A 22896-nucleotide genomic window follows, 5' to 3' on the forward strand; every position below is an offset into this window, starting at 1 on the left:
GCCAAATTATGTTACCTAGTAGTAGAATATCCTATTCCTACATCAGTTGTGTTTTTAAGGGAACTCTTGTTGAAGGCTGATAAACTTGTTTCTTTTGGCTCCTTGGTCACATACTTATGTTTTTATGTTATGTTATGCTTTTATGTTATAAGAGCATAATTGCAATCATGTGTAGCCTCCACTGAACTGGTAAAAATAATTATACATACGCTGGAAGAGAGCGGTCCATAGCTACTCCATTTAATAACACAGTGATTAGTGTACACATCGAATCCTTGGTAGTGAGTTAGTGTTCTACTGGTATGGCAAATAACTTTAAGTATTTTCTTTAAAAAAATAAAGCAGAGTAAATATTTTCTAATGTCTTCCCACCAAATTAGTTAATGTGATCATTGCCATAGGTCTCTTTGCTCTGTCATCCTTCCATGACTTTGTGTCTGTCCTCACATATACTCAAGAGCTGCATTTCAAAACCATTAAGTCCAAAGCCCACAGATTCCGTTAACAAGCATGCTGATCATCTTCAGACCCTTACACTGAAAGTGGAAGGTGAAGTCCTCTCAGTGCATAGCTATGTTCCCTTGAGAAGCAGGAGCAACTGACTGCCTCAGTAGCCAAGCCAGAGGAAGCACAGTATGCCGTGTGGACACTAGGGGAAGAAACACACCCTGCTGTCCGTCATTTGAAGAACAATTTTTTTTTTCTTCATCTTAAAGTATATGGCTTGTGATTCGCCTATCTTTTTTTAATCTTGATCTTGAATTCTAAATTTTACCAGTTAATAATTAAAATTCATGTCACCATCTCATTTATAAATTTATTTTGCAGATGTTATAGTTGAGTATAATTCCTATCAAAACAGATGTAAATCTCCACATAATGAGGTCTCAGAAACATACTTGACTGTGAAACTATCTGTATCCACTTGAGAATTTGCTACGAATATTAACTGACCTTGCTGGCTTTTCCTCTTAACAGGTAATGTATGTGGAAGGGACTGCCGTGGTTATGGGCTTTGAAGACCCCATGCTACAGACAGATGACACGCCTATTAAACGCTGTCTCCAAACCAAATGGCCATGCATTGAGTTACTGTGGACCACAGAACGCTCTCCTTCACTCAACTGAGTTGTCTGAGTATTTATAAGGAAGATTGTAAAACGGGTGTTGAAAGGGGGATTCATGACTGGTTACATTAAGCTAAACACTGGTATTGTTGATTAACTGTAAATAACAATTAAAAACACATTTTCAGTGTTTAAGATATGTTTAAATTATTTGTTCTAAAGCTTTATGTTAAAGGTTATCCTATTTTAATCCTTTCTGTGAAATTTACTAGCAAAATTAGGCTTTAATTAAATTTTATCACTTCCGCAGTCAGGTAATTGGTTGTTACTTACCAGATAATAAACACAATATTACAGCAGCTTTATAATGAGACTCAGTCACAAACACCTGCCTGGTATCTCATTTCATTCAGGTTCATTTTGTTGTATTTATTTTGCCTCCACACCAAAAATGTAGAAGTTAATTTTTGTTTTTCATTGTCATTCATTTATGGAAAATCTGTTTTCCATAAGAAATACTAATAAATAACAAAGTATCAGCCCTGGTCCTTTGGTAACTTATTTAACTCTAGCATGTTTACAAAAAGTGGCAAATATGTGGGAACTTCCCATTTGTTCACAGGTGCAAAGGGATGTATTTTTTACAATGATGGGGAGAATCTGTTTGCTAGATGGTCTTAACACTGTAACTTTCACTTCACTGTATTGCTAAGTATACTTCTCCACCTTTGTTCCTGCAAGCCAGCTTTCCTATATATATTTATAAGCGTGGTAAATGCATGAGAACATCTGCTGTTACATTAACATATGGCATTATTTATTATGGTTCCAGTTAATATTATAAATAAAGACTTTTTTCTTTAACTACATCCTTGCACTTTTACATTAGTGGCTTATGATCAGCAAGTGCTTGTAAACATTTCTGCCTTCAAACCTGCAAACAAAATGTTCCTCATGGAGTCAGAAAGGAATGTGAATGTAAGCACAAGGCTGGCTTACCTGAGAGCCCTGTGAGCTCAGACAACAACACAAGAGCTGGATGACAGCCGTCTGGACCAGTAGCAAAGCTACAGAAGCCTCATCGTGTCTACTCTAGAGCTATCCACTTTCTTCCCTTCTGAGTGAGACCATAACTATGTCCTTGTGCATTTCAGATGGGAACTTTACCTTCAACACTGTATTTTTCTTGAGAGCATCTGGGTCAAGTTGGATTTCTATATAAACAATTATAATATATAAACTAAGTAGGTTTTAACATAAGAAAAACTTGACACAGATTTTATATATAACTAGTGGCATTCTCTTCCAGGAATAAAATACTACTACGATTTCAGGACACAACACAGAAATCATCTACCCCCCAACAGTCTTCTTTTTGCTGCTGTGTGAAATACTGTGTGTTTATTTTGCAAATTGTCACTCAAACTTTAAGTGAGGGTTCAGGATGTAGCTTAGTTGGTAAGGTACCTATCTTGCATGAAGCCTTGTGTTCAATCTCCAGTATAAAATTGGGCATGATGTTACACACCTGTAATCTCACTTTCAGAGTTGGAAGTAAAAATCAAAAGTTCATGGTGAGATGGAGGGTACCCTGGGATACCCAAAACCCTGTCTTTAGAAAGAAACATTGCATGGTACAGTGATAGCTCGCCTGATGCTCCATCTGGAGGCTCAGTTGAAATGCCCAGAAGCCGTGGCTGGAATCATCTCTAGCTGTGTTGATGCAATGACAGGTGTGACTGGGTCCTTAGCTCAGTCACACTGCTGGAAGTTTCTGCAGTAAGTCTTTGTGTGATGTCTATGTGCAAGTCACCAAAATGAATGTATGATGGGAGATAAAGCTAGTCTAGAAAATCCCAAAATATGTAGAAATTAAGCCATATAGTTTTAAGTAATCAAAAAACCAAAGAGAATTATAATTCATAGCATAGCATAGCATTTTCTAAATGATACTAGAAGTATGACAGAGCAAAAGTCACCTCATAAACTAGTGTCATGCTTAGAAGGAAATATCAGTTTTTAATAAATACAGAAGAGAAGAAAGTTTGTAATTGAAAACCTAAAAGAAGTATCAGGAGATAAAAGATAAAATAGGCAAAAGATTGAGTTTGGACCCTACCTTATACCTGATATGAAAATTAACTTTATGTGATCATATATGCAAGCATTAACAGCTCTGGAGGGAAAAATTCCCTGACAGGGAAAGGTATCCTGGCTACAGAAGTCAGGCTATTCCTGCAAGTGTTACAGCTCTGAAAGTAACCGCATCCTGACTGTAGGAAGTCAGCCTACGCCTACAGCTGGGAAGGGAGGTAGGCTGACACTGTTCTGGTGGGGAATGGGCTCCACAGGATGTGGCAATCCTGCTTCTCTCCAAGAGAGCCCTTACAGCTCAGCTCTGCTCCACTCTCCAAAGAGTTTCCCAGCAGATGTGTCTGTTCTCAGCTCCAGCCCAAATTGTTAGCTCTCTGCTCGCTCAAGGGGGAAACCCCTACAAAAATGAAAAGTTGTTACTCCTGTCCCCCTCCCCTAAGGGAGTTTCCCTGCAGAAGCAGTTGCACATTGCTTCTCTAGTCCTCCCCACTACTGAGTTTCCCAGCAGAGATTCTGCTCTACTCCAGTGAAAGAAGGTCTTCACCCAAAACTCTTTCAAGGGATTTATAGAGAGGGAAGGATCCAGGAGAGTGGCTGCCTCTGCCAGGGTGAAAAAACGGCAACTGCCAACTGAATAGGCACATGGCTTCTTAGGGGCAGAGTTTTCCAGGGAGAAAAATTTCAGTGTGGGAATTGGTTAGAGTTAATCTCCTCAACTTGGACAAACTCAGGGATTGACTAGATTTTGTGCACAGGGATTGGTTGCTTTCGTACTCAGTTTGTCAGGGGCAGAATATGTTTCTTTGGCTCTGGTTTCAGGGCCAAGGTGTGTTCTTTCACTGAGCCTTGGTTACCTTTTGGCTCTAGTTTCAGTACCAGGATTTTTTGTTGTTATTGTTGATGGGGTCGTCCCCCACCCCCACCCCGGCTCTGGTTCCAGAGCAAAAGTGTGTTTCTTTGACTCTGGTTTCAGGGTCAGGGTGGGCTTCTTTGGCTGGCCTTTTTCCCCTGAAATATGTCCACTTCTCAAAGCTAAAGCTATAAAAGAAAATAAAAATAATAAGATAAAGGGATAAGTTTTAGTGACTTTGGATATGACAAAAAAATGAAAAGCCAATATTCATCAAAATTTAAAACATGTCCAAACACTACCATCAAGATAATGGAAGAATGATCAATAGAATGAGAGAGAGTATTTGTAAATCATAAGTCAAAAGAAAATTTTCATAGCATGTATGAAGAATTCACAAGTCCAGTGTTTTCAAATGAATTGAAGAGCTATTCAAAAGTTGATGTTCAAACAGCCAGTAAACATGTAAGATTCTCAGCCCAGGTAGGTATTAGAGAAGTGCATATCAAAATCAAGATACACTCTCCACTCTTTAAGCAAGCTGAATCAGAAACCCAGATAACAGCAACACTTGACAAAATCACAGAGGCAGGAACCCTCATGTGTCCCCTGGGATTATAAGTGATGAAGCTATCTTAGAGAACAACTTTTATCATTCCTCAAAATTCCAAATACAGAAACAGCATATGACCCATAAATCCCCTAGGCATGTTCCCAAACAAAATGGTGAAATGTGCATACAAAGGTGTAACATGAAAAGGTCGGGCCTGCTTGTTGGGGTTTTTGTCCTGCCCAGTTCCCCAGCTGTTTAGTCCCAGAGAAAAATCACACAGGAGATCTCTATAAGTTATAATGCTGATTGGCCCGTTAGGTCAGACTTCTTACTGACTAACTCTCACATCTTGATTAACCCATTTTACTGATCTATGTTAGCCATGTGGCTCAGTACCTTTTTCAGCAGGGCAGCTCACATCTTGCTGCTTCAGTGATCTGGGCAGGAATGGGAGGAATCAACTTCCTCCTCCCCAGAATTCTCCTGCTCTCCTTGCATCATTTCCACTTCCTGTCTGGTTTTTCCCCCTACACCTCCTGCCTGACCAATCAGTGTTTATTTAAAACATGACTGACAGAATACAGACTATTCTCCTGCACCACAAAGGCTTTATGAGAATCTACATACCAGCATTACTATGACAGCAAATGGACTCAGCCTAAACGCCCAACTGATGAGGGGTAAGCAAATGTAGTATATACATACAATGGAATTTTATTTGTAAATATAAGTGAATGGTGGAACATGCTAAAGCATAGGTGAATCTTGAAGACATTATGCTGAGTGAAGCCAGTCATAGGGACATTTATAACTCCCATTTATTTGCAATGTCTAGAACAAGTGAGCAACACACAGAAAGTGGGTTAGCAGGCACTAGGAGCTGGCTTGGGGATGAACAGGGCAGCCAGATTGTGGAGTGACTGGGTTTAGGGTTTATTTGGAGGGTAATAAAATGTCCTAAAATTAGATTGTGGTTAGTCATAAAACCAGTGAACTGTGAGGCTAAAAGGAAAAGGCAATGAAATCAGATAGATATATAAGAGGACAAATCCAATGGTTCTCTTTTTAAAAAAAAAATAGTTATAAAATGATGTTTAAAATGAGAAAAAATAAAAGAATATAAATATTATGCATATTAAAATTATTAAAGGGAGATTACAAGTTATCTTCTGTAAAGACAATTTTTAATTTAGATTAAATGCCTGTTTGAAAATGCAATATAACAGAATTGATACAAAAAAATTCTCTGTTGGCTAAAGAAGGTTAGTCAGTAATCAAATACATTCCCAACAAGGACACACCTAACCTGGATGGTATCACTGGCAAATGTTCCTGAACATTTAACTTGTTATATGTCCTACGTATGTGTGTATGTACATATTCACACATATGTACACACATATAATATACAATGTATGTTTGATACATATATATGTATATATATATAAATATATAGTTTATCCAAACACTTGTTAAATGTCCTACATATATGTATATTTGCATGTGTATGTATATTTACACCCATGTGTATAAATACATATCTATAAACAGACTTTATGCAAAAGCTTGTTATATCTACTACACATATATTTCTTTACATTTACATACACATATGAATGTGTGTGTGTGTGTGTGTGTGTGTGTGTGTGTCCCAAAGGGAGTGGCACTATTAGGAGGTATGGTCTTTTTGAAGGAAGTGTGTCACTGTTGGGGTGGGCTTTGAGATCTCGTTTTTTCAAGCTTCCCTCACTGTGATAGTCAGTTGACTTCCTGTTGCCTGCAGGATGTAGCACTCTGAGCATCTGCACCACCTCAACCTGCACGCTGCCATTCTTCCCTTCATGATGGACTGAACCTTTGAACTTGTAAGCAAGCCATCCTCAATTAAATGTTTTCTTTAAAAGAGTTGCTGTGAGCCAGGCAGTGGTGGTGCATGCCTTTAATTCCAGCACTCAGGACGCAGAAGCAGGCAGATCTCTGTGAATTCAAGGCCGGCCTGGTCTACAAGAGCTAGTTCCAGGACAGGCATCAAAGCTACAGAAAAACCTTGTCTGGGGGGGGGGGGGGAGTTGCTGTGGTCATGGTATCTCTCCACAGCAATAGATAGTAAACCCTAAGTAAGATAATATGTATAGAAACAATTTATCCAGAACTGATAGGGGAGTTCAGCCAATCACATTCTGTTTTTGGGGCGTGCCGCCCTCAGGCTAAAGCCTACAAACCTAGCAAGCGCGCTCTGTTAGCCCCTTTTTCGCCTGGTTCCTGCGTCCGGACGGATCCTTTGGATTCTGGTGTAAGCTGTTGTAAATCTTACTTCTGTTTATTAAAGCTGTATATTTTGTATCAAGATAGTCTGGGGACTTTTCATTACCAGTCACCCTGCGGCTTCACAGAACGCACAAAGAACCCATGTCAGTCATAAAGAAAGGAGCAACCAATTTAAAATTGTGCAGAGGCTTTCAATCGACCCTGAACTGAACTCCTTTGAACCATGGTCATGGCAGCATTGAGAATAGTTAACATCACCATGCTGTCTATACTGCCAAGTTTTTGTCAACTTGACACAAACTACTGTCTTCAGAGAGGAGGGAACCTCAACTGAGAAAATGCCTCCCTAAGATCACATTGTAGGCAAGCCTGTAGGGCATTTTCTTAATAAGTCATGAGGGAGGACCAAGTTCATTGTGCAAGGGGCCCCTTGGGCTAGTAGTCCTAGGTTCTTTACGGAAGGAGGCTGAAGAAGCCATGGAGAGCAAACCAGTAAGCAGCACCCCTCTATGTCTTTGTATCAGCTCCTGCCTCCAGGTTCCTGCCCTGCATGAGTTCCTGCCTTCACTGCTTTTGATGATGGACTTTTATATAGAACTGTGAAGAAAATAAACCCTTCCCTATTCAAGTTGCTTCTGGTCATGTTTTTTTTTTTTTTTATCACAGCAATAGTAGCCCCAGGACACAGTCTAAGACATGTGAACTACACAGTTTAGTTCAGTAAATACAAGGACTTTTCTCACTTCTGACTGTTTGCTCCCAGTATGCACACAAATAATTCACTTAATGTAAGTCTCCTTTATATGTAAAGTGGTTGAAAATAACATCCCACACAGTCCCAAGAATTGGTGGAAGTTTATAGTCAGTGTCTGCTCCTTTGTTTCCCGGCTGCCCAGACCTAAAATAATCACACTGAACTATATTAATCACAACACTGCTTGGCCAATGCCTCTAATATATTCCTGACTAGCTCTTACATCTTAAATTAACCCATTTCTATTAATCTGTATATCGCCACATGGTTGTGGCCTACTGTAAGGTTCTGTCTGGCATTCAGCATCTATCTCCTGCAGCGGCCACAAGGCTTCTCTCTGACTCCACCTACTGTCTTACTGTAGTGAAAAGGAGCAGCAGGCTGCGTTCCTGCCACCTGGCTCCCAGCTACTTATACCCAAAAATAGCAACACACAAAATGTATTCATTTAAACACTGCCTGGCCCATTATATCTAGCCTCTTCTTGGCTAACTTTCACATCTTTCTTTAACCCATATCTAGTAATCTGTGTATCACCATGGGGTTGTGGCTTACCAGGAAGATTCTAACCTATGTCCATCTCGGACCGAAGCTTCACGGCGTCCGCCTGACTCTGCTTTCTTTCTCCCTACATCCTGTTCTGTCTATTCCACCCACCTAAGGGATGGTCTATCAAAAGGCCAAGGCAGCTTTTTTATTTAACCAATGAAAGTAACATATAGACAGAAGATCCTCCTACATCATTTCCCCTTTTTCTGTTTAAACAAAAAAGAAAGGCTTTAACTTTAACATAGTAAAACTACATATAACAAAACAGTTACCAAACAAGAATTATAGTTACAATATTTATATCTATTTTATCTTTTATCATAACTAAGGAAAACTATAACTATGACTAATCATTCTTCAACTCCATCAAAGACTCCTGAAGGATATAATATTACCTAAGTACACAAGAAGTAAGCAACTTCCAAAACTCTAAAATTGACATAGACATCTCGCTGCCTGTACAGTCATTGAAAATTCTTTTGTATCATTGGGGCATCCATCTTCGGCCTTCAGGCCCATAGTATCCAGCAGACATTTTCATGAAGCAGGAAATTTCAAAGACAGTTCAGTCACTATGTGCTGTGTCCTGCAGAATGTCTCACAGACTCTTTCATAAATCAGAAACCCTGAAGGGTCATCTCACCTTTAAGCAAGTTCAGCAGTCCTCTCTGCAGGTTCTCTGTGTCCAATTCATGCAATAGTCCAGGCAAGAGCAGTTTCTTGCCCAAATGGCTATCAAACTCCATAAGGAGCCTCTCCAATGCCATCTTCTTCAGAAAGTTGATTGGTGCTGCCAGGAGCAGACATGTCTCATTGTCATGAAAAACCCTAAGTTATTAAAACATTAAATGCCATATTCTATAGTCTTTGAAAGATATGAAGACTGCCTATTTAACTGAAATATATCTCTATATATCTAGAAAATCTAACTAACATGACTACAAGCTTGACTATTATTGATGATTATCCATTAACAACCTATATTTCTTAATTATACATTACATTTTTAAATGAACTACACAATCACAATACCTTAATCAAAATCAGAAATACATATACATATAACAAAATTGATCTTAAATTTCTATCAATAAGGCAAAAATTATACCAATGCAAATTATTCATCTCTATATCATATTCTCCTTTAAATGTAAAAGAACATTTTTAAACAATATCTGGGAATATGGATGTAGTTATTTCTCTCCAAACTGCTTCGTGCTGAATGGGGGTGCTGTTATTTAGGTCTTTCATGGTATAACCTGTCTGCTAGGTTCATCTCAGTCGGCAGTTGAGTAAAGTAATGGGAAAATTGTTTGTAGTCTGTCAATCATGTTTTAAATAAAACACTGATTGGCCAGGCAGGAAGTATAGGTGGGTCAACCATTCAGAAAGTAGAGGCAGGGCAATGAGAACAGGAGTAGTCTAGGAAGAAGGAAGCCCATTCTTCGCATTCCTGCCCAGACCACTGAGAAGCAAGATGTAACCTGCTCAGCTGAGAAAGGTACTGAGCCATGTGCTAACATAGATAAAAATATGGGTTAATATAAGCTACAAGAGCTAATAAGTAGCCTGAGCTAATGGGCCAATCAGTTTTATAACTTATGGAGATCTCTGTGTGATTTTCTTTGGGACTTTTTGGCTGTTGGGTACTGGGCGGGACAGAAACCCCAACAAGCAGGCCCCCTCATATTACACTTTACTTTATCTCTTCCAGCCTGACTATATTTTGTCCTGCCATAGGCCCAAGCAGTTTCTTTATTTACCAATGGGAATAAACATATTCACAGCATACAGAGGGAAGTTTCACATCAGAACTTGCTGTACATACTAGGTAAGTATCAAAAGAAGCACCCTAGCCCTCATTAGAGGATGCCTGTGCCTGCTGCTTGTCCCCTCTTCATGGGGGGCGGGAGGGAAGTCTGTATCCAACCACATACCAGTTATACCAACTCAGAGTCTAGTAAGACTTCAGTTGCTCATTTTTTCTTAACTATTGTTTGCACAGCAAAGTTCATAATGTAGTTTGATTTGAATGTGATTTGCTGGCACTTAGAAATGCCCTGGCCTATATCTACATAAAATATAATGTACATTGAATATAACTGAAGGAATTTACATATATGGCCCATTGTAATGTGATGCTTTACCCTACTAGTGAATGTAACTTACAGCAATTGTCTGAGCAGGAAAAAGTTTCCACCAGAAATTCATCTCAGCATTAAATAAATGATTTCACTATGCCCAAATCAGAACTAATACTTAAAATCTCGACTGAAGAATACTCTGTCAATGTAGTTTTTACATTATGCAGTAGTATGTTCTTTCCTGCCGATACCCTTCTTGTCTTGTTTGCACTAAACCGATGTTACAAATTACAACTATTGACTAATTCTAAACATATTTCGAGTGGCGAAGCAAATGTGAGCAATTTCCAGCTGCCTCATGAAATTAAAGCATTTTGCCTCTAAGTGCACATACAATTTTAATGAGGGAAATATACTGTGTCAAAAGCACTGTGCTCTGGGGAAAGAAAACAGTGTGTTCATTCCACTTCTTATATGGCCTCATTCACTGCCCACACTGTATCTTCCCACAGAGCTGAGTCCCCAGATCCTCACCACTGCACAGCATTTCCTATGCAATCACAGCTGGAGGAGCTCTTGGTGGGTAGGGCCCTCCAGGGACCACCGTTCCTCAGCTGCGTGTACCCTTATACAGTATATGTGTTCTCTGTCTTGCTGCTTCCACCCGCGAAATGAGTTATTCTGGCTCAAAGTAAATATTAAGGTAAAGTATCACCTTTTATGGAAACCAGTAACAATATTCTAGCCAATCGAACAATAATTCTCATGGAAACTGGTGGGGGGGGAGAGGGTATCGCCCTATAAAGGAGATCATATGCATATGATTGTACAGTAGACAAAAACATACTATTTAAAATAGTAAAGCCCCCAGCTCATCTCTAGAAGTGATACACTCTTGGAGTTTAGCAGAAGCAGAAGTCATATCTTGCTTGCATCTCTAGTTCTGGTAACGGTTTATGGGACAAAATGGGGTCTCACCAGTGATAAGTTTTATGTTGAACTGTTATTCAACATACAATCCATTTGTCAGTTATTACAGTCTTCACCTTCTGAGCAAGACAAAGTATGTACGTTGATTTCTTTCCTTTAAACTCTGGGATTCTAAGAGTTTTTCTCCACTGTCCCCAAGAAATGTAGTACCTAGTGTAACCCCTGGATAAGAGTTGAATGTGGAAGGAGGTACCATAATAATATTAAGCTGATTGACATCTCACACTCCCCCGAATGATGATATTGAATGAGGCAGAGAAACATTGGTGAAATCCGAGGCAAGGCTGGTTGCAAGATTAAGGAAAAGCCCTGGCAACAAATGGGGAAGAAGGCTCTGAGTTCAAGGCTACTGCCTCGGTCTTAACACCAATTTCGACTTTGAGGCACCCCAGCTTTAGTGATGGGGTGGAGTTTTGTATTGCAATAGCATGCCTGGTGCAGGAGGGTGGACTATAGCAACGAGGAACTCGAATAGCATAAGCTTGTCTAGGGTCTGCCTGCCTCCAGTGGACTGTAGAAAGCGGGTGAATACTGGCAGAAGAGAGCAAGTGCAAACAGACTCTGGATGCTGTTAGCAGAAAGGTATCAAAGTCAAGATATAAGAGCAGTGTTGATTGGGGCACAAAACGAGACATCCTCAAAGAGAAACAATAAAATGGAAGCCTTCCAAACAGCAGGCGGGACCGCCCAAGAAGAGATGGGTGGCTCTTCGGGCAGCCTTTGCCATACATGGGAATAGCACCTGATGCTAAGGCCCATGGTGCAGGGACTCTATACAAACCTGTTAGATCTTCTTCTCCTTGATCTTTGGCTAGACCAACAGAGTCCATGATATTCAGGGGCGGAAAGGAAGGTCTTACCCTCCCCAGCATTCAGGTTGTTCCCTGTCTCCAAATAGTCCATCTGCTTCTGCCAGTTCTGTTGTGCCTCACAGGCTCTTGTCCCACCACTTCCTGCCTCTCCTGCTTTTATAGGAAAATGAGAAGGACACACACTGGGTATAGCTAAGAGGTGATGCTTTTGTCTGGCAAGCACAAGGCCCTGGAATCCACCCACTAGAATCCAACCACATCTCTCTGAGCGTATGATTGGTAACAAACCACAAAGCACTCATGATTTCTGGTTGGGGCTAGCCTCCTTGCAATTCTTCCAGTTACCATGGGTTTTTGGACCCCAGGGCCTTTGCATATCCTGTCTCATTTTCTCCTGTGGTTTGGATGTGGCATCTCCTCTAAGGGTTTGTGTGTTGAAACCTTGTTTCTAAGCATGGCGAGTGGGGGATGGAGAGGACCCTGAAATGTGCGACCTACTAGATGGTGATGACATCTTGGGTCTGTCACTCTTGGAAGAATTTAAGGTAATGCTTATGGGACCTTGGTGGCTTTGCAGGCATTAAAATACAGCAAGCTTGCCTCTCTACACTGAAGTAGTCTGAGGAGAAGAGGTAGACTGCTGAGAGTTCAAAGCCACCCCCCTCGGTGTGGGTGCTTCACAAAGGCCTGTGCAATTATTCTTTCAGAATTAAATACCACCAAGTTACCAAGGACAGATTTTCCACTAGTTTAAATTTGTGGTTTCTGGAAGAAATTCAAGGATATCAGTGTTAGCAGTAAAATATTTACATAATACATGTTAATTACCTAAATAACTAATCACAGGCCCCTCTTGATGCCTCCTGGAATAGGCTAGAGAGAGTGGTGCTTCTCTGTGTACTCTAAGAGTGTACTCTAAGAGGGGGAAACACAAACCAATACCTCAAACCCTGCCATAATATTAAGAAAATGTAGAAAGACGAAAACTCGAGGAGGAGGCCATAACTAGGGAAGGGGAAGAGATGGCTAACACCATCTTATAAGGAAAGGTTATAAGGACTGGGAGGAGGGCAGTGTTGAATATACACAACAGAAGATAAAATGATTGCAAAGCTTTACTTCAGAGTGCTGAAAAAATATGGAGCTCAAGAAAGAAAGCCATTTAGACCGAAATGGAATGATGAGTTATTGGAAGGACATGCTCAGTTCCAAAATATTGATTCAGTGGGAGTACTCAAGCTCTTGCTGTGTGGAAGGCACTGGACTGAGCCCAAAGAGTCAGATACTAATAAGACATCTAGGATGTTAGACTCTGTTCGGAAGGGAAAACTGCAACATTGGAAACAAGAATGTGTAAATACTATTTGAGGAGAACAATGATTCATTGGATATGGAATGAACAGAACCAACAGGGAAGCCGATCAACACATTACGATGCTGGGGTGGGTATCCGAGAGGTCCCTGAGACCTGAGCAATAAGAATGAACGAGCTTAGGGCTGGCGAGATAACTCGGTGAGTAAAGGGCTCTTACTGCCAAGCATGAATACCTGAGTTCAAGCCCCAGATCCCACAAGGTAGACAGAACTGACTCCCACAAGTTGTCCTAAAACCTCCACACACTCCCTGCGGCATGTACATGCCCCAACACATGTGAGCACATGAGAAAATAAATACATAAAAATTACAAAGAAAATGATTAAAGAATGAGCTAGTTAAATGGTGTCTTGAGAGAAGGCAAAGCAGGTGTTAAAAACAAGTTTAGTATGAATCAGTTCAGCATGCTTTGTGAGCTGGAAATGAGATATACAGAGGCAGTGGCTCATTTGAGGACTGTAGGGAGCTCAGAATATTGCCGGTGCTTTAAGCCATGGTTTATGCTTCTTTCTTACTGTGATAACATGCTACTGGGAGTGTTGAGCAAAAATGTTAGGGTCTGATGAAAAAGAAATCACAGTAACTTCTCCATGGGATCTAGACCGTGAAAGAGCAGATTGGTAGCGAGAGAAAATCAGGGGGTTCTCTTGGGAATTCAGGCAAGGAGATGTGGTTGTGGATTGGGTGCCAGAAGCAGTGGCATTGAGAATTGTCTGCTTCATGGGCGTACCTCAGTGAAAGAGACCAGAGCACCATTGGATAGACTCAAGGAGTAACGTGAGGAAGGTCATACCCATGAACACTGGAATCCGGCAATTCCAGAGAGAAAGTTAAGAGACGCCGAGGGAGGAGACATACAGAGAGAGTCTGACAAACTCCAAGAAACAACAGCTAGCTTGTCAAGATGGGAGTGCTCCTTAAACACCCAGAAACCTACAGCCAGGAAGGTAAGATGGGATTGTGTTGGTTAGTTTGAATGAGAAATGTCCTCCGGAGGCTCAGCTGTCTGAGCACTTGATCCCCAACTGATGGCCCTGTTTGTTAAACTGGTCTGGTTTTGTTGGAGGAAAAACATCACTGGGGTGTGTTTTGAGAGTTAATATCCAGCCCCACTTGCAGTTCACTCTCCTCTTGTCCTGTGTGTGATTGAATATGGTCTCTAGGCTTCCTGTTCCAGCATCTGCCTCCTCTACCATCACCGACTTTCTTTCTGGAACTTTAGTGAATGTCAACAAGAGAAAAAAGCCAGACTCTATAATCTCAACTACAAGATATTCTTGAGAAGACAAAACTATGGAGACAGAACAAAGATCAGTGCATTCTTGGCTTCCTGGCTGCCAAAGTGAGCAGCCCCAACCCCACATTCCTGCTGCCACGACACTTGGTCTCACTCAGGCCTGAGATAATGGGCCCCACCAGACAGAGCATGAAATTTCTGCAACTTGAGTCAAAATGAACCCTCCCCGCTCTGACTCTGCATTTCTCAGGAGGCTGTCATATCGACAAAAGCTTGACCAACATAAAAAGTAAAGAAAAAGAACCATTACTGCCACCTGTCAGGCCAGCATTTGCAGCCCTTCGCTGTAGGCCATTTTCTCTGCGGCACTTTATGAGGTTTGCTGATTGGTGCCCCTGCTGATTTATCGCTTTACTGACCATCTCAATGCTCTAGAAGGTAAACCTCACGAGGAAAGGTATGTTACTCGCTGACCTCCCCCCACCAAGTACCTGCTATCTGCCATAGTTAAGACAGTTGACATTTAGCCAACAAATTACAAAATGTCCTCACGGCAGAAATTTCCAGACTTGTGAAGGTGAGCTTGGAAAAGAAACTGGAGTGTGAGACGTGGAGGCTGCTGGCATTTTTCCTAGTCCATTTGTGCCACGAACCTTGAGAATGAATGGCACATTCCACCATTTTACTGATTGCGGAAGTCCCTGCCTCTTCTGATTACTGTGCACTGCGTGACCAACTTGATGTGTGCTCTGTATCTTTGATTTGTATTTGACTTTTAAAGCTCACTTGCTTTATGAATCAAATTAAGTTGTTAGCATGCATGGAGCTGATTACAAAGCCCAGCAAAGCCTGAGTCGCACAAGTGCTTTGTCTTTCCGTGGGCTATTTTGGGTGCCTTCGCTTGTTCACTAAGACACGGCATCTGAAAGGAGAAACGCAAACTCTGTGCGCTCAAGGACTTGATGGCAAAACTATAGCCGTGTCTATCAAAGCTCAATAAACTCTTCAAACTACTATCACCAGTTTACAGCCAAAGCAAATTGCAAACAGGCCAAGCAAGCTTTTAGTAAGACACCAGTTTGCTACCACTAAGACAACAGCGGCAAAAGGAGAGCCCGGTTGTCTTTTTTCTCAGTGCTTTAGGAAAAATATGGAATCGCTTAAGCTCTATTTACTGAGCAAACAGACTAACCACCTAGAGGCTTTTTCAGTATCTCTAGGCAAAGAAAAAGACTCTTTACTGTTGCGGTAAAACATCTCTGACACGTTTTCAGTCTTATCTTTAGCTACTAGACATATTTTCAAAACATCATGAAATATTTCACTAGGTGGGGTCAGCAGAATTCCAGATTTTAGGATACATTTTAAAAGGCAGCTGATGTGGGATTCCCCTCTGTGTGCTGTGACTATGTTTTATTACCGTTGATTAATAAAGAAGCTACTTTGGTCTATGGCAGGGCAGAATAGAACTAGGTGGGAAAACCAAACTAAAATATATAGTGAGAGCAGGCCGAGTCAAAGAGATGCCACATAGCTAGCTGCTGAAGGAGAAGGATGCAGGAACCATACCGGTAGGCCACAGCCTTGTGACAATGCACAGATTAATAGAAATGGGTTAATTTATGATAAAAGAGCCTGTTAGGAATATGCCTAAGCTATTGGCCAACAGACAGTGTTGTAATTAATATAACTTCTGTGTGATTATTTGGGTCTGTGTGGCCAGGAAACAAAAGAACAGTCTCTGATTGCATGTAGCCATCCTTTTCTGAAATTTCATTATTGCTGTCACAGTCTTCCTTCAAACTCCAGTATTTATCCAGACAACAGAAAGAACTTTTTCCCCCACTCCCCCACCCTAAAATAAGCACTCAGAACCTTCAACCTAAAAGAACAATGAACGTTTGGCTTCTGTGTTGTGCTATAAAGCGACAGACAGACAGTGAAGGCTCTGTCTTCAGTGTCCTAGTGCAGTAGTAGTGTCTGCTACCGCTATTAAAAACTTCACTAGGTTGAATCTCATTATAGCTTCACTGCTTGTTTCTATGGGAACTAGAAAACACTAACACAGACATCTCCCCAGTTACACTGGAGCAAGGCAGCCATGTGGAGGAAGTCATCCTGTCTACAATGTATGCACAGGATCATCTTGGCTCTCCTATTGCCTAATCAGTACTAAAACTAATTAGCACTCTACCTGCTCATTCTGTCCAGATCCCGAAGCTCAACAATTAGTATAGTATTGTTAGAAGCAGAGAGACCAATAGGGCAGAGTAGGGTCTAGAAATGGGTATCCAGTTGTGTTTCATCCATGTCTCATATGGATTTCATGTCAAAGGTGGAAGGATGATTTGCTTTTCCATTATATCCATAGAAGAAAAATATACCATCAGATCCCCGCCTAACACCCTGCCAAAAACCAGACACCTTGAGGGTACTGCTAAAAGTTCTGTCACTTTGTATATGGCTTTAGGAAGGGAAAAATGAATTTCTAAGCATTGCATAATTAAGGAAATGATGGAACTGTTATATAAAATCTTTCATAATTGCTATGTAGAGAATATCATAACAAAGGTTTCACATCACTATTCCGGCAAGAAAATGGACTTACACACAACGGGCAGTTATTACTGAAAGACCCACTCCAATGGTGGTGCATGTAAAGAGGTGTCAGCCCCTCACTTGAATCCCTTGCATCTGACCAGGGCTAGGGAAGAGATGACTCAGTGGGAAAGGAAGCTTGCTCTCTAAGCATGAAGACCTGAGTTCAGGTCCTCACCCTGGTACTGCGTGAACCTGCAGCTACAGCACTCAGAGATAGACAAACAGATCCTGAGAACTTGCTGACCAACCAACTAGGCTAGCCAAAAGGCTGAGGTTGTCAGGTTCACCAAGAGACCTTGTCTCAAGGCAATGAGGTGCAGAGTGAGAGAGAAAGGCAGCTGTCTTGCTCTAGACTCCTGGTGTACATGTATGGGCATGCACATATGTATGGGCTACATACCACACACACGTAAGTCACACATACAAAAACATATAGATAAGGGGTTAAGGAATGATTGACTATGCAAATGTCCATGAGGACACTGGTGCAAGTCAACTCTTAGTTTGCTCAGGATGTTCCACTGTGGAACTAAAGCTCAGTATGCCAGGAAATGCCCTGACCTGGGCAAACTGGGACATTTGGTCAGTCTAATATGCATGCACCTATAGTACCAGACTTAATGGTTGAGCGTCAACTCCTTACCAGTAATGAATTCTGGTACAGAAGGTTCTCAACTCCCTTATTGTCTTTCTTTATTCTTAGTTGTATATTCTACGTGTTCCATCAATAGATGTGTTTCTTTTGTGAGAACACTTGTATTTGTTCCACCTTGAATTTCTTAAATGCATAATGGCCTAGTGTATTATTCTATGTGTAAGATTTTCCAAAATATAGGCTGAGTCAAATATTAGAAATTCATATAATATGTGTGACATGGTGGTAGAAGTTGCCAAATTTAAAAAAAAAATGCTGCCTGGGCCTATTCTCTATGATTTGATAATTAGTCTGAGAAATGCAGGTGGTTTAATAAAAGGTACATCATATAATTATATTGACATGCAAAATTTTTAGTGCTTTCAAGAAAACCTGAAGTCCCTCTGTGTATCTGGTTCACTTAATAATCACATTCACAGTGTGTGCCGTGAATCTAATTAGTCTTAACAATAGAAACCTGGAGTCAGCTATGGGGGTGAAAGCTGAAAGATTAGAGAAGTAAAACAGCCAGCCACTCAAGTTCTTATACTTACAAAATCCTCAGACTAAAAAGCTGAGCTCCTGTCTCCACCCTCCTTATATTTCTCTTGTAGAGGTATTTCAATTGTATTTTAATACATAAAGCCTGCCTGAAGATCTAAGAGTAAAACAGCCCCACTGGTGAGCCTTGCAGATCAGGCAGTGGTGACACACACCTTTTAATCCCAGGAGCCACACTAGCTGCCATAGAAACCGGGGGATGCATGCTTTCAATCACAGTGGTGCATGCCTTTAATCCCAGCGCTAGAGAAGAGAAGATTATAAAACGGGAGGAGTCAGCTCTCAAACACAGTCTCATTCTGGGATTCCTGGAGGCAAGATGGCCATTTTGGACTGATATCGAGGTAAGAGCCAGTAGCTGGCCAGTGGCTCTTCAAGTTGAATGCCAATTTCTCTCTCTGCCAAGTCGTATCACTTCCTGTCTCCACCTCTCTAGCGCTGGGATTAAAGGCCTGTGCCTCCCAAGTACTGGGCTCAAAGGCTTGAGATCCTAAGTGTTGGGATCAAAGGTATTTACTACCACTGTCTGGCCTCTATGGTTAACAATGGTGGCTAGCTCCACCCTCTGGTCTTCAGGCAAGCCTTATTTGTTAGAGCACAAACAAAATATCACCACAACAATGTCATGGCATCAAGCTGCGACTTGGGCTTTCAGACTTTGTCCATTGATGTCAAGACTGTGTGCTGAAGTTGGCAACAAAATGTTAATTCTTGTGAGTTTATTAAAGTAAGACTTTCCTTTTACATTTGTTATGGAAATATTCAATTTCCTGAACATCTATTCAATCATTCACAGATCATGTGTTTTTCTAATGAATTTAAGTTTTAATGTTTTGACAGTTTCATACTTGTATATAATGAATTTTGGTCATGTTCACTCTCCATCAAATTTTAACTTACTTAACATTTAAAGTTGTCCTAATTTAAACATGTATGTAGAAGTGTGGGGGTGGGTGTGCGTGTGGGTATCTAAAAACTTTGGTGAGAACAAAACGAATTATTTTATGGTTCTTTCAATACCCAAGTCTCATGGGGGTTGCCAGCTGCATGGATCACAGATGTGACAGAGGAGGACAGATGGCTGCAGGCAGCCTCGCCTTGGAACTAGGAAAAGCTTTTCCGTGTCCATCCACACAAAGGTCCATCAGCACCAGCTGGATCCTCCTGCCTCAGTATTCTTCGTTGGCAAGCCGTTACTGGATTCACTAAGGTCTTTCCAGTTATTGTGTTTTTGAATGCTTCCATATGAGACTGAGTTGTACAGAGAAAGACATACTTTCTTTCAAATAAATACCAAAAGACTATGACAATGTCTCAAATACTGCTTCTTAGATTCCAACCCCTCCCCCGCTCTCTCTTTCTGTCTCTCTGTCTCTTTCTCTCTCTGTCCTTGTCTCTCTGTCTCTCTCTCTCTGTCACACACACACACACACACACACACACACACACAGAGAGAGAGAGAGAGAGAGAGAGAGACAGACAGACAGACAGACAGACATACACACACACACACACACACACACACACACACAGAGACATACCAGAACAACTGGCTAGGACCTCATGAGAACTAAGATGTTCAGTGCTACCCAGAAATCCAGACCTCTGACTTAAAGAGCTCACCTAAATTGGAAGAACAAACAGCCATGCAGCCACAGATTCCAAGGCATCTGAATGTAGGGCCTGTTCTTTCCTTTGACACATTATCGCATCAGCCCTAGAGAATCGCCCGAATTTATCACTGTTAGAGTTTCATTAGAGAGCCCAAATCACACATCAGGGATTGCTTTACTGCTATATAAACCCCTCCCTGCCTTTGCCGGAGACAAAGGGTCTCTTCAGCAATTGCAGCTAATCAAAAGCAAATTGAGTTTTGGGCTCAGCTGCTTTCAAAAACTAAACAAAGGCCAACAGCACTCCAGGGAACAGTCCCCCTTGTCCCTAGTGCGCCTCTCAGGTTGCCTTCCCTCCTCACTCCCTTATTCAGTGTCCCCACCCCTTTCCCCACATCTGCATACTGAAAGAGAATGCTACAGGTCAGTACATGTTTTAAAGAATCGAGTTAAGCTTACTTTTCATCTACTGATGAAAGAGTTTATGGAGTGTCACCGTACAGAAATGCAATCTTGTAGCATCAGTATCATGCCTGGAAGAACTGATGTACATCCTTGAAGCTCCCCCAAGGCGAAGTAGAGTTCTACCAAGTGGTGGAGGTGGTTGGTGGTGGGTAGGGGTAGTCTGAAAGGAAATCACCAGACTTAGGGAACCAGTGAGTCTGTCCTGCCTGCACCACAGCAAAGTGCAGGGGTTAAGCTACCTTAGAAACCCAAGACCAGGTTACTCACAGGCCAATGAATGTAGACAGTCCACCTGCTGCTAAAAAGACTATTAGCAGTTCAAGTCATTGATTTGGAGCCAGCTTCTAGATGCTTGGATCTCCCTGCGTGTCGAAAGCGGCACCAGTATTCTTTGGGGTTTTCCAGTTACCTCATCCATCTTCCTTCCTTCCTTCCAGTCCACTCTGCAAGCTCAGGTTTGACCTTCCGCCCGGGAGGACCTAACTGCCTCCAGCCATGAGCTCTTCCATACCTTCCTTCCTCTGCCACCTCCTAGGTCACTTTACTCGAATGTCATTTACAGTCATTCACATCCCACACCTGGCCCTCAAAAGCTATCACTGACTCGAAAGTCAAATGTATTTCTTGTTTTCATCAAATCTGGGATTTTTGTTTATCGGAGATAGGGCTTCATACATCCTAAGGTAGTTCGAAAAATACTATATAACTGAGAATAGCCTTGAATTTCTAATCCCCCTGCCTCTACCTCTCTAGTGAGGGGATCACAGGCTTGCACACACCTCTGCACACTATTGATACGGGGCTGGGGATGGACCCCGGGCTTTACGCATGCTAGGCAGATGCTCTGCCAACTGAGCTGCATCCTCAGCCCCCATAACAAGGATCTGTACTTTGCATCCTTCTTCTAGCATCCAACAAGCTTCATCTTCAGCTACAGAGCAGAGTCATCCTCCTCCTGCTCCCCACTCCCAGCTAGCCATACCTCCCTCATGTCTGCCATTCAGCTCGAAGTGAGTGGATGCTTGTTTTCATTCTCTGCTACATGGAGGGTCATAACTGCTCAAGAGGAGAGTCACTTTCAACTCAGACTACAAGCAGGAAGTGATGGCTTCCACCAAAACTGGTTTTTGAAACAAACAACAAACAAACGACTACTCAGAATTAGCCAGCTGCCTTCTGCCCACAGGAAGCAAACCCCACGAAGTACACTAAAACACGGTTGAGATGAACCCCGGTTTACAGCAGTTTACTGCATTGTGCAAAATATATTGAGCGAAAGAATCTTTCCTAGAAATCTCCTGATAAAGAGTCATCTCTAAAAGAATGGGCTGGAGGCAATTACATAAGCAAAGACTATAGTGGATTTCAGAGGTAGTCTGACTTTAAAGGAGGAAAAGCCATTCAAAGGGATGTTCAGGCACATCTGCAGCAGAACAAAGCCCAGGGCCTGGAAAAAGGATATTCAAGACAAGTGTCTGGTCCACTCTGGTTAAAAATATCAGAGTTCATGGATGAGGGAAACTGAAGATTGCTATCCCAACCCACTGTTTACTCTGCAAATCTCACAAACTCTACTGCAGTGACCAAGGATGACAGTCACAACCTACTGTGGCTCTGCACAGCCCTGATGGAGAAATCCAGAAAGTTTTATAGTAAACATACTTCAGAGTAGGAGTACAGTCATTCTTAATCAATCCTGTGTGACGTCATCATGACGGCTGGAAGACCCTACATGTACTCAACAGTGCATCTCGTTGACAACCATGGGAATAACCATGATATCTATGACCCCATCACAGCTATGCACATCTTTCTGCACAGAGAAAGCACTAAAAATGCATAGTTTCATATTTCTTTCTGTGTATATGTTCGATGTTTATTTCTTTCCTTATCTCAAGTAAAACACCATGATACTCCAAGAGAGCAAAGTATATATACCACAATATTAACCTCCAAGAGCTAACACTCTAGTAAAGTAAAAGTGCCAAAAATTAATGATAAGGCAATTAAGAAATAGCTCAGAGACAGTACTAGTGGCTTGGAGGAACCAAAAGGAGAAATTCTAGTGACAGTAAATATTCTTCTGTAGTGTTTTTCATATATGCAGAAAAAGAAGGAGAAGAGGAAGAGAAGGAGGAGGAAGAGGAGGAGGAAGGAGAAGGAGTATTATTATTATTATTATTATTGTTTTGCAGACTCTTTGGGACCTAACCCTTTCACCTGCATTACTAGTGAGGAGTTGGGTGTTGGGCCTGAATTACGATGCTCTACAATGAAGTGGGGAAGATGTTGGGTGACATTACTTTATTGCTAGAGACTCACAATCATCATCTTCAGGAAAAATTCAAATAAGATTCCTCTAGAATGACCAGTCAGGAATCCATTCAGT

General features: G+C 41.5%; 1 protein-coding gene across 6 annotated transcripts in view; it reads left to right on the forward strand.

Moving 5' to 3' along the window:
• Nucleotides 1-1936, forward strand: part of Mindy3 (MINDY lysine 48 deubiquitinase 3) — a 73326-nt gene extending 71390 nt beyond the window's left edge. For all 6 annotated transcript variants that reach the window (XM_087896357.1, XM_087896353.1, XM_087896354.1 and 3 more), the window contains one exon: nt 979-1936. In XM_087896357.1, the coding sequence (XP_087752483.1) occupies nt 979-1128 (150 nt within the window). In that variant the 3' untranslated portion in view covers nt 1129-1936. The remainder of the gene's footprint in view (nt 1-978) is intronic.
• The last annotated feature ends 20960 nt before the right edge of the window (nt 1937-22896 follow it).

This window comes from Myodes glareolus, chromosome 14 (assembly GCF_982192425.1).
Source record: "Myodes glareolus chromosome 14, mMyoGla1.1, whole genome shotgun sequence".
NCBI classification, from domain to species: Eukaryota; Metazoa; Chordata; class Mammalia; order Rodentia; family Cricetidae; genus Myodes; species Myodes glareolus.